The following is a 13076-nucleotide window of genomic DNA, read 5'->3' as shown; positions in this document are numbered from 1 at the left end:
CCCGACGCGCGCGGGGTCCGAATCTCACGGGGTTCAGCCAGCGCCGGCCGGCCATTACCGGCGTCGATGGGGTCGATTCACGCGCGCCAGCGCGCGCGGCCGGCCGGCCCAGACCGATGCCGTATGCATACGGCCGGACGTGCCGCGCCGCACAGGGGCCGGAGCTACGGTCGCGTGCAGCGGGCTTGCAGCGGCGCGGACATGGAAAATGGCTCGTGGCCGCGAGGCGAGCTGGTCCACGAGGTGCGGACCGTTGTGTGTTGTTGGCTGGTCGGCGCACTGCAGCGTGGATGGGCATTTCACAGACATGAGTCCTTTGTTGTCCTCACAATCACGGACGCGCGCGCATCCGTGTAGCTGTGGAGGTGGGTGCTCGGATGAGGCACTTCCGGTTAATGGGGCCCCTCCGGCGAGCTCTTAGTTGTGCTTCAGAGCACAATCCAGTCATTATGGGGCCTTTGTGCTAAAGAAGCTGGATAATATTCACCCGAGGTTATCAACGCTGAATGGTACTTGACCATTGCAGTCGGCTCACGCTGCCGGTTCAGGCGACATACCGAGCGGCTGACAGAGGGCGTGCAGACGGCCCTCAATGACTTTGAGTTACGTCTGAATGACAGGCATGACAGCAGCAGTACAGCTCTATCAACTCTGAACGCAGGTCTTTGTTCATGTATGGCGTACCATCAACATGAATGATGCTGATGACCGCGAGACCATTGCTGCAGCAAAGAATTGCACCTCATTGTCGGCGTCGAAAGATATTCACGGATAATTGCCACTCCTGCTATCAAGCCAATACAAGATGTCAAACATCAATGTTCCGTTGCACGCGCGTGACGCCAGTGCTGCATCATCAGAACAAGGGCGCCGACGTCACTGGGTTGTCTGTTCGGCGCCTCCGTCCAGAGGCGGCGCTCCTGGTCCCCACCGGATCACCGGCACACCCGGGAACAATGAGCCTCGCGGAGGCTCGGATGCGCCGCCCAACAGATGGCCGCTCCGAGTCCTAGCATAGGGTCAGGGCCATCCGCCGGTTATTCCTCGGACACATCCCACTAGGTGGTGTCATCCGGGTCGTCCCCCACTGGGGGGCTGCGGTCGGGTCAACTGACCATAGACGGCCGTGTCCATGTCACCTCTTCTGTTGAGCGGAAGCAGTCATGGACAGTCCCCCCCCGCGCCCCTGAACTGTCGCGTCCGCACCGCCCCCGTGCAGTTTGTTCAAGACCATCTGTGAATGGCTGAGTTCTGGTGCGAGACACACCGCCCGAAGTGGTCGTATCCGTCCCCCGATGTATGCCACTCAGCTGCGGGTGGTCGTATCCAAGTCGCCCATCGCCGACCGGTCGTATCCAAGTCAAGCGGTGGTGTCCAAACACCCATCTCCAAGCGGTGCCGTCCAAGTCACCCTTCTCCGAGCGGTCGCACCCAACTTCGCCCTCTGCGAGCGGTCGTATCCACCGCCTCGCTGCCCGAGAGGCGTTCGGGCTGGCGATGCGCGCCGCGCTGGCGGATCGATCGGGAGACTGCGGGCCCGCCGCTGCTCCGCTCAAATGACGACCGAACGGTGTCAGTGACACTGCCGGACGGGTGCTGGCTGCTGTCGGCTGAACTGACGACCGAACGGTGTCAGTGACACTGCCGGACGGGTGTCGGACGCTCCTCTGACGGCGTGTCGCGCGGCCGGCTGAGGAGCGTCGGGGGCGATCCCCGCGGTCAACGTCCGCTGGAGGGCGAGCCCCGCCCCTGAGGTCAGACTGATATGGACGCTAATGATGTCGTAATGCCGAGTCCGACGACGGCGGGACGCTGACATCGCTACGCTGATAGACATCGGGTGAGGGGGCTAGCGGCGGGGCATATCAGGCAGCCCAGCCATACTTCACTCAGGAGAAATAGCAGCGCGCACTTTCTCCTTTGAGCTGCACCGCACGTAAACGGACGCCTCGCATATGAATTGCAATGTGGGTTCACCTCAGGCAGAGTGTTTCTAAGACCCGCCACGCTCGTGCTTATCCGGCGCCGTCCCCCGCGCGGGAGCGGCGCTTGCGGAGTTTATGTTTTATTCACTACAAGGCGAGCGGCGTGATGCGGTCCACGGAGTGATGACGCGGTGCGAGCGCGACGACGACTGCTCGTCTGTCCGGGTCGCCTCCCCGCCCCTCCCACCCCACCCCCACCCCCTCCCCTCGCCTGTCACCGCCCACGGACCGGAAGCTCCGCGCCGGCTAACTTGGCCCGCAGTGTCTCGTCTGTCATACCCAGGCCGGCATACAGAGCCAGTGGAGGCTTGGTGGGAGCTCCGGCTCCTCCACCCGTTGCGATCAGCGCGGGAAATCTCGACATAGGAGTGCCGATACGGGGGCGGCGGCCGGGCTCACCCGGACTTGCCGGCGATCGAAGGGTGGGGCGTGCGGCGAGTAATGGGAGTGGGTTGTCGGCAGAGAAAAGGTTAGCCGTGCAGATCAACATAGACAGGGAAGAATGGGGATAAATACGGAGAGCTGACGGACACGCAGGTGCTTCTTTAATGTGGCAGAGGAAGATGGAGCTGACGAACAGGGCGTGGTCAAGTTGCAAGGAGAAGCAGAGAGAAATAAATATGAATGCGATTGCAGAAGGGAAAGAATGTTCACAAAATAAAACAAAGGACAATAAAGGATTTATGTGCCTTGTTCATAAAATATTCAAAAGTCCTAGATGATAAAGCGGCATGAGGAATCAAAGCCAACCACTTATCGGGCATGACCACCTGTTTTGGTAGGCGGGACACGCAGGGGCAGCTGGTGCCGAGCTCAGTGACCAAGCAAACACATTATTACGGTCACCGAAAATGGCTGGCCAGCATGATTGCCGCGGATGTCAACAGCTGGACAGCCGGCGGCGCCTGAGGTCATGGAACCCCGGACTGCGGCCCCGTCGCGGGCCGAACGACATGGAGAGGAAGGACATCGAGACTGCTGCGCTGGACACCTGGGACGAAAGGCTGCAACACCGAGGACCTGGGACGAGGGAAGACCGCTGCACTGGAGACCTGGGACGGAAGCCTCACTGGAATGCCGAAACCGCTCCATTAGGAGCCTAGACTAAAACCAAAAGTCTTGGACAACAGCAAGACGCCTGGGTGTAACTGGAGCACCCCACATGTGTTGGGTGAGAGGCGTGATGACAAAGAGTATGGTGTCGCGGAGGAGGGGATGCTCTGTCTGATATTGGGGCCTATCGGGTGAAAGTCAAGGTCTTTGCTCAATGACGAGGTAGCTGATAGCTAAGGATGAGTGCCGATCCATTTCCTTGGCGATGATACATTGTCGACGCACCTGAGTCCAATGTTCATAAGGAATGTATTGATCTATGATCTCCTTCAAGCTCGTAGATGGAGGTTATATATGGTATATATATATATATATATAATATATATATATTATATAGAGAGAGAAGAGAGAGATAGAAGAGAGAGCGAGGGGGGGGAGAGAGAGAGAGAGAGAGAGGAGAGAGAGAGAAGAGAGAGAGGAGAGAGAAAGAAGGAGAGAGAGAGAGAGAGAGGAGAGAGAGAGAGAGAGAGATAGAGAGAGAGAGGAGAGAGAGAGAGAGACGAGAGAGAGATAGAGAGATAGAGCCGGCGATTGCATAAGGTTATCAGCTGGTCCGACCGCATTAAGGTAGTCGTGGTGTGACGGGTACCTCCGGCCTGTTGCTGGAAGGCTCGCGGAGTTCGCGAAGCGCTGCGTCATTGGCGCTGGCGACTCACCCACCTAACCCATCGCCACGTCAATAATGGCGTAATGCGATGTGAGGGGGGCCGACTGGAACATTCGACCGCGCTGATGGTCTAGACGATGGACCCTCGGTACTTTCGGCACCAGAGGGCGTGCTTGAAATATGTGATATCCTGGCCGACGACGCTGACTGGGTCGAGCCGAAAACTCGTGATACTGTGAGCTGATGTGACGGTGGCGGGAGACGATAAACAAGTGTGTAGTTCGGTCAAAAAGACCTGTGCCCTCCAGATTACAAAGTACCATAGCCCGTATGTGGCCCACGTCAGTTTATTGGCCACAAGCTGATGGGCAGTGCTGACATTACGAGCATGTTCATGGGTTTCTCTTAAGCATGACCAGGAAAAAAACAGGTCTGGTTTCAAAATGGGCATACATTGCAAAGCCGATGCTCAAAGGAACTGGAAGCCCAAATTTGCCAAATGCAGTCGTACTCCTTCCGTGCAAATGCTACACCTGCCTACCTATTCCCACATCTGGAAGATACGTGAAGGTCAAGTGTGACCTCAGGAGCAGCACCCGAGCAGCTCTGCTTTGCTTGCCTGATGCCAGAGTGTGTGCCTGGTGTCCGGAGCGTATGTTTGGTGTCCAGAGCTTGTGTTTGGTGTCCAGAGCGCATGTCTGGTGTCCGGAGCGTATGTCCGATGCCCGGATCGTGTATCCGATGCCCGGAGCGTGCGTCCAGTGCCCGGAGCGTGTGTCTGTCCTGAGTGACGCCGGATTCCGGACAGAGGGCAGCCAGGAATTCCGATGCGCTATCGACCATCCAGACCTCCACGGCCGACCAAACCGTCCCACGACTTTGGCAGGCAGCCCGTCTGCGGCGGCGTCGAGGGATGCCTGCGACGGAACCGAGCCACCTGGGCACTAATCTGGTCTCTGCCCACCTGCGGCGAGGAGCTGCGCTAAAAGAGGCACGGGACTTGGGGGCTGGGTGGTTCGTAATGGAATCAAATACAGATTTATTGACAGAGTTAATAGCTGGATCCTGTGCCCTTCAGGTGGTTGGACACAATTCGTTTAGTGACCATCCGGTAGACTTAAGCGCCGGCTCCTAGGAAGAACTGCGTACAGCAGCTAATGTTCAGCTGGGGCTTTCTCTGGTCTCAGAATATTGGTAATGCAGCCGTTGGTATTAGTTTTGGGAATTTTTCTATACATAGTAGCATTGTAATCAGTCACAGGAAATGTCCCAGACAAGGAAACTCACAGTCAAGGAGATTTAGAAATGTGACTCCGGGACTGAGACAGAAAAGCTCAGGACAGAAAAGCTGGGATGTATGCATCCGAAAAATCACTTACGAGAGAATATCACGCTTGAGTACATAATGCGTTGATGACATACATAAATTCATAATGAGAGTCATCATGGGCATGATATCAAAAAACCGAACATAAAACCAATTACGAATATTCAGGCACAAAACAGCAATAGAGCTCACGCCAGAAGCTCAAATTACATATTGTCATGTAAAACCAGGGCTGCAAGAAGCGCATGCATTTCACCGTTGTTCAAAGTCGGAATGTGATAACCGTTGTACACATTTCCCATGACAAGGAAGCACTTTCTGATTCTCTTCGAGTATTCACCAGGCACGCCAGTCCGGTAAGTCAGAAGCTAACTGATCGGTGGCTTGGTGATGCTTGGCGGCCGGTGGCACGGCGCTCACCTGTACAGGAGAACAGCAGCACGAGGAGGACCAGGAGCGGGCGGCCGGGCCGGCCGTGTCGCCGTCGGCCGTCATGTTGCGTTGTGGCACCGCTTCCTGCCGGCGTCAGCCTCGGATCAGACGCTCTCCCGCTCGCAGCGCGGCGCGCCCCTCTGGCACATCTCCTGCCGAGACGGCGGCAGGTGAACGGCACAGGTCGCACGGCGAGGGGACGGCGCAAGAAGCTCGGCTCTCGGGTCGGACCCGCAACGGCCACCGCAGGCGACGGCAAACCTGCCGGCCCCTGAAACATGCTGCTCCGCAATGCATCTCCGCATTGCGGGCCTTGTAGAACAGCAGCTGACGGCTTCGGGAACCGATGTGGAGTAAACTGCAAATGGGTGCTGTCCATAATCGGCAACATCGAATCAAGCCGCCCTCGCGGTTCAGCGGACAGCGGACCGGACAGCTGACTGCAGAGCGTCGGACGTGCGGGCGGGCGTATCATAAACAGTCTTGATGTGACCCGACGTTGACAGGCACTGGTAGTCGCTCAGAGAGCTCGACACACTCGGGCCCGCCGCAGGTCTGCCGTCACACTGCATAGCACTGTTGCAGAATCTGCTGTGCTGTTTGGAAAACTACCGGGGTGAACATAGTCCCTGCTGTCGGCGTCGCTCCACTACGGTGGTGATGTTGGGGTCTTTTCAACAAGGCATGCTCTACAGTGGCGGACCCCAATGTCTCTGCCTTCAGAAACATTTGCATAAATTCTAGGCAAAAAGATAGTCATTCGTAGATGCACGATAGCCAACAACGGTGGCCTACAAAAGAGTGCCGTTTTCACGACGCCTTAAGGCAAGATGCGGTAGGGGTTCCAGCGTCCGCAAATTTGTCACACAAATGGGCGGAATATTCAAACCAAATTTAACCTTTCCACCACGCTTAATGCGCGGCAGCACCCGGCATTGTCCCTATAATGGTGCGATAAAACAATATGCATCACAAACGAGTGCCTATGGAATCTTAGCCGCTTGATCTGAAATGTTTATAGTACACCAGAGATATATCAAAGGCTGCCATAGCTAAAAGGATATTAACCACAACGAAAACTGGGTTCGTTTATAGACGTATGAATTATGGAGCTATTTGCAGGGTGGAGTTCTGGGCACTCCAACATTTGAGCCAATTTGTCGTCAGGCCTATGGCGGTGCATGACAAGAATCAAAATGCCCCTGAGAACACAACTGTTCCCTCAGATATGATCCAATCCAGCAGGACCCTCCAAACACATTAAGATCACCATCGCATGCATGCGATGGAACATATCCCAGCAAATGACCGTGGCAAACGAGACATCAGCGCCTTGTAGCACTATTCAAACATTCCGAACCTCATTTCGCCGGGCCCTGTGACGTCACCGAGCACTGTCAGCCGTGACGTTGAAGGGGCTCGTTCTGCGATGAAAGTGTCGACTTTGTCTGACGGGCGGTTCATGATCAGGTGGCGATGCGCGGTCGTGACCGCTTGGGTAAGCCTCGCGTCACCCGCGGCCGGGCGGTGCCAGCGGCCGCTGTCAAGGGAGCGATCGTTCGATATTCGGGCCTTGCAAACCCTGGCAGGTTTCGATGACGTCACGTTGGGACAAAGCAAGGCAGATGTGTCATTGGGCCAGTTTTGAAGAGGTTTTAGAATTTGTTTTTTTTTTGGGGTGCTTGGAGAGAAGCACGCTGCCTGGTAAATTGGTGCCAAATATCCAAAATCTTTGATATATCAGGTTTAAGTGTAGATGGATTAATTTACTAAAGGTTTCCAGATATGGAAGCGAATCTGCTCCATTTTGAGGCGTCCCTGGGGCTTTAATCAACTATTTCAGCTTGCATGTTGCTATGCTTTGGAAACTGATGATAGATAGATCATTAGGCCGTCGTGGCTGCTCTGTGCTTTTCAATTTGTTGGTTGTGTAAATTTGACAGAGCTTGTGGGCATTGTAAGTAGAGGCATGCTTAGGAAGTAATTTTAGAATATTTTTCTTCTTCTTGGGGAAAAAATGGGGTAGTTTTGGTTTCAAATGTTTCCCTCTTACTGTGGAAAGAAAAAGTGGATTTTCGATCATTAAAAGAAGGGTACCCCAGGCCTCTGTGCGTTTCATATTCTGCCGTCTGTGCTTATAGGATGCTGGGCTGTGGGAGGCTGGCAGAAGCCTTTGCTTCAAGATACGTAAAAGGTCGTGAGCTTCATCGGCCGTGTTTTCGAGGAAATTTCTTTCAAAATTATCTGAATCTAATGAGAGATTTTAAGCGACATGTAGGTCAGTTTTTTTATTCAGAATCATGCATTGCAAAAAGTGAATGGCCGCAAGCTGGGGATGTAAGGATTCACAGTGGGTGATTACCTCGATACCGAAATAGGTTATATTTTCTCGAGCTTGGATTCCCACATCGTTTGATTTACCAAGAACTATAAGCTGATCCTAAACATAGTTAACGGTGACCTGCATTTCATATAACGAGCTATGTGCTTATGATGGTTGATTTCATACTGATCTTGACGTTATTTCTTGCAACCATCCCGTGGACTATGGCACATTGGTTATGAGGTGAACGTGTGTCAGACACAATCACCAAGGGTTGCATCCCTTACGACCCCAGTCTTGATACTGCATTCACAAGAAATGTCATACGAGCTCGCGGTTTTGTTTTTTCTTCTTCTTCTTCTCCTTCGACTAACGATCTTTTTCATACGCAAGCGTTTCTAATTCAAGAGGATTACGTAATGATAGTAAAAGTTTCTAATCGATTGCGAAAGTCATACCCTTGCTCTGAAAGCAATGGCCACACCTAGCAAGTTTTGCTATCACCTAATCAATTTGTCATGATCACAGTTGGACGATTTGGGGCGCTGAAGACCTCTTCGTGTACTTTGAGAGATATTGACAAAGTTTAACGTTTCTATAACGCAGTTTTGCAATGGTGACTGGTCATGTTGTCATTCATGCTATTTCAGGCTTCATGAGGCAGTGTGATCTCTGATTTACATGTGACGTAAAAATGCGTCTCCTTGGTTAGTTATTTATTTGAGTTTGTGGGTGCACCAGCTGCTGAGAAGAACAATCATGTCGATCACGCCCAAATCAAACACGGCGTCTAGTGCCTCTGATGCCAGTGCAGGGCTTATGCGAGGTTGTGTATATCCGAGCAATACTGGGCTGCTTTTCAACCCACGAAAAAACACCATTCAGCAATAACTTGGCAAAGCGCTCTCTGGAACAGGCAGGGCCACGTGTGCTGGTCACGTATGCTGGGTTTAGTAGCTGTATTTGTGCCCGCAGAAGTCCAATTATCTTCGAAACTCAAGCGCAGCTGCTTGTACGTTCGGTGAGTTGAGTCCATAACGTCGCAGCGTACGTGGCTAACAAAGGCTTGAAACAGAAGACATGTTTGCTAGTGGAGACATGACGCCACTGGCCTGAGCTGGTCACGGCCACTGTAGATTGGTAACCAGACATATAAACCAGCGATGTTGTGCCTCAAAGGTATTGGTACAAATGCACCGTAATTCTAGAACACCATCTTGTGCAGAAAACTGCGCTTGAAGTTTTAACACAATTGTCTTGTTATGCTGACGAATCTTACCAAGACGTCAGTTGCTTTCACTTGGTATCCTTGGGGGGGGGGGGGGGGGGGGCAACAACAGAGCAGCCGAAGAGGTGACAACAGACCCTCTAGAATCGTCGAAGTAACTATGGCATGCTGAAAAACATAATTTGTACCCCACCAATTGCCCCGGTCCGCCTTGGCGGCGGAAGCTGGCACTGGTGGTCCTGGATAAGCAATTGACAAGTGGATAAGCAATTCAGCTGAAACGAATCGAGACCATCACCTGTAACCGCCCTGACTCGATCAACCCGGTCTGTGATGAAGCACAGACAAACCAAAATCAATGCTGATCATGGAATAACCCCGGCAGTCTGCTTACTCTTCTCTGTTCACGAAAATTAAATTAGGAATAAGCAGCGCACGCAGATTTTTGACCTCTATTTCGCTGTCCCAAAAATTATCATTCCTGCTTCACCATCGCAGAAGTCCCAGTGAAGTTCCAGCTTGGCCAACTCTGTTCCCGACGGTTGTTCCTGGCGATCATCTGCCACCAACCCCTCTGTCCTTTGCGCCAGCGGCAGGAGGGCCTCATTCCTCCACCCGCCGCCAGTCTCAAACCGGTAGAACATCATGTTGGGGAAGAATTCAGTTGAAACAAATTTAGACTTATCAGCCATAGCCATGTGAGCAATAAGCCTCGGCTGACTCTCCTCGGTCGCCGCGGGCGCCGCTGGGCACAGGTCGGCGCATGAGACGGTATGCAGCGGTGAATGGGGGCTACTGTGCCGGCGTGCCGGGGCCGACGGCTTGAGCCTTCTGGCGCCTTGAGCGGGGCAGTCGTGCCGATCTCATTTGGACATTTACTGAAAATTATCTGCATCGAGAGTCGTTACCCGTGCTACCGATGGCCATACGATAATAACCTGAACCGCACTGCCCCAGAGATACTTATCACCCAGATAACGATGCGACTTGGCATCGCATTGCACCAATAACAGGATGGTCATCAATTCCGGTGCAGCATCGCAGGGTCATGCGTTCATAAGCACTCGGCGGCTGCCGCTGGGGGAGCCGAGGACCCGGCGCGCAGTCGCAAGAGCCTGGGCTCGACCGCAGCGGGAGTATTCGCGAGCAGAGGCCGAAAGGAGCGATGGCACCGATCCACCGGCCCTCGACGAGGCCACGCACGAGCCATGGGCTGGGGGGTCGCCGCGGTCAGTCCCGGCCACGCTCGCCGTCGGGCGCCAGTGCTGGCCATCGCCAACTTAGCAGGTGGTTATAATGCGAGGTAAGCAGCCCGAGACTCCGGGACAGCGCGCGTTGCAGCTTGTACCAAAAACTTCCCTTTTTACATGTTTTACGTCCATGGATTTTCCTCTCCTAGTGCCGGAGCGTCTCTCACGCTCCCACCCAATTGCTTTTTGGGGGGCATTCCATGTTTCGTCGAAAGCCATATCGCAAAATATAATCCAATGATATGTATTGATAAATGATGTCAAATGTTTTAGTTCAAGCAAAACCCCACCGCGTTATTTTCGTGTCTCCCTGCATGTTCATTGCCTTCAGAGGTTATGAGACTAGCCACGTGCTCAATTTTGAGAAATTTAGCAAGATAGTGTTGTACCAAACTAAGACATGAAGCAGAAATGAAGACGTTACCTGCAATGAATTAGTACATTGTAGACATATTTTGAAATATGTTGGCACGCCTGATAAAAGAAATAGAGGTCCATAGTCTTTTTGGAGGTTATTGCCACTTTAAAATATTGACGATACAACAACTGGCTCGGTGCTGGTTGAACAAAACGTGAAACAAACGTAAAGTTACATCAGTTTGTCTGATATCTCCAGGGATGAACTTTCTAACTCAGGAATGATATGCATGATTTATTGCTTATCTACCGACGAGATAACTGTGGTACGATATCTCATGATCCACAGCACATGGTATCATGGGTGGGCCTGGTTCATTACTGTACCACCAAGCATGCGCATCATGCTTGTTGCAATCAGCTTATCACTAGTCGCTTTGTATTACTTTTCAATTCTTGAGCTGTATTTAATAGCATCTCATCGGTAGACAATAGTCACAAGAATAAATGATAAACATCAGCATTCAGTTATTTCAACCGCGCGACCGATTTGTATCTTTCGGTATTTGTCGTCGCCAGCTTTTAGCCTGCCAGCCTTTCGCTGTTTGCGCTTCGGTGTTTTCATTTTATCTTCTCGATAATCGGAAAACCTATGTTCTATTCAACAGCAGTCCTCATCCTTTTAGTAACCCCCTGCAGATGGAAATGGCTTAGAACCTTGGGATCGTGGAGACCTCCAAACTTTGAAATAGGACGCATCAACTGCATTTGTCTAGGCATCAGAGTATTCTTCATGCTTAGTGATAGCGATTGCTTTAAAACAGTGGGCCACTTGTTTGACCACACACCACCATGCTTTATTGGCGAAAGTTCGTGTTCCTAATCGAGCAAGCAGAATCATTTGAGACGATATTCGCCGTGGAGACGACCGAATCGCTGATATGAACCTTTTTCAGCCATCTAGAGCTCAACAGAAAAAAATCCCAGTTCGCCCGGTTTGCCCGGTTTATACCCGGTTTTAAGTTTGTTTTGATTGTTTTCTCCTTGTTGGTGATATCCCCATCGTCGTCCAAGAAAGCATGCATAAAAGCTGTCCGTTGTCCCTAAATGGTTCCCCACACTTGTAAAGCGACGTAACACTCTACTGCACCTCACCATTCAACCAAGATTCACAGCCTGTGTGGCCACCGGGCTCGCATCGACTGTTGTTTTTGTTCGTCCGTGTCCATTCTGTTCTGTGTTGTGCTTGTCTTTCGGCGCCTGTTATGGGTACCTCGCCTTTTCGAGAAGTGGTATTCCGAAGCTCTTCAACGGGCGCACATTGCAAGCTCGTTGAAAGCACGCACTGAGAATCTTCTTTCATCTTATAGTTTACCATAATAATGTAAGTGTTGTAACCAGCCTTATGAGCCATGCCGTGACAACTGCTTTTATCGATGCGTGACTGACCATTACGAGTACAGCTTTCAAACATCTGTGACAACAAAAAAAAATCATGCAACCCGCCTGTTTTACAAACCATGGGCATGTGCGCGCATGCCTCTGTCCCTAATTGTACTGAGGCGCAAAACTGCAACTGTACCTACGATCGGCTCTTAAAGACGTAAGCAGCTAGCAATGAATCAATAAGCTATCAGTTGAAACCTACGACTGCGATACCCACGTGAAAGCGTACATGTTCGATGCAAACGGAACAAGAAGCATGCCATAATAACGAGTTACGTAATCGGTTTACACGGCGCAGAGAGCCCGGTCACAACTGCATCGCTGTAAACAAACTTCATACGACAATGATCGACCGCTCTCGATAGATTTCCTTGATTTTTTAGTCGGCACATTTCCGTAGTCAGTCTGGAATGTGCAGCGCCAATAGATTCATAAATTGTAAGTTCAACAAGTGCAAAAATATGATGCGCTGTAGTTCATGCCCTTTTCGTTTCCAATGTCTACAAACAGAAGCTTACATAATAATGGCAAGGACAATACGTCTCGTTAGAAGGGCAACTCATCTAACCGTCACATTTTTTAAAAATAAAAACCGCCAATATTGGCACGTATATATGCGGATGGGAGGGTGTGAGGGACGCTCCTCTCCCTCTCTACCCTGTAGTAGCATCAAACGAGGGAGGGGACACCAAATTACGTGCATGAGCACAAAAAGACAAACTCATTACTTCGATGACAGCTTGTAACCAAGCATTCATCGGGAAGAGTGAAGTTAGAACACCTTGCTGGGACATACATAGGGCCAGGAGATGTGCCACGGTCACGGATACTAAAATCGCAACACCGACACACGACGCCTGTCTGTATTACAGTTCGGCCAGACGTCAAGAACGTCGTGACGTCGGCCGCCAGCTCTGCGCCTGACATACCTGAGGTCGGCTGGGCTCCAGGCGGCGGTGACTTCACCCGGCCGCGTCCGAGACACAACCGCCGCCGGCCCCGTCCGAG

At 52.0% G+C, this 13076-nt stretch overlaps 1 protein-coding gene across 1 annotated transcript in view; it reads right to left on the bottom strand.

Moving 5' to 3' along the window:
* LOC119099669 (protein lev-9) overlaps positions 1-13076 on the bottom strand; it is a gene marked incomplete at its 3' end in the record, with an annotated part of 101599 nt that extends 88523 nt beyond the window's left edge. The window contains 2 exon segments of the mRNA XM_037222734.1: positions 5453-5616; positions 12998-13076. Coding sequence (XP_037078629.1) covers positions 5453-5527 — 75 coding nt within the window.

This window comes from Pollicipes pollicipes, unplaced genomic scaffold (assembly GCF_011947565.3).
Source record: "Pollicipes pollicipes isolate AB1234 unplaced genomic scaffold, Ppol_2.1 Scaffold_4881;HRSCAF=5763_pilon_pilon_pilon, whole genome shotgun sequence".
NCBI lineage: Eukaryota > Metazoa > Arthropoda > Thecostraca > Pollicipedomorpha > Pollicipedidae > Pollicipes > Pollicipes pollicipes.
Note: the sequence above shows the minus strand (reverse complement) of the source record. Positions and strands in the feature narration are given on the sequence as shown.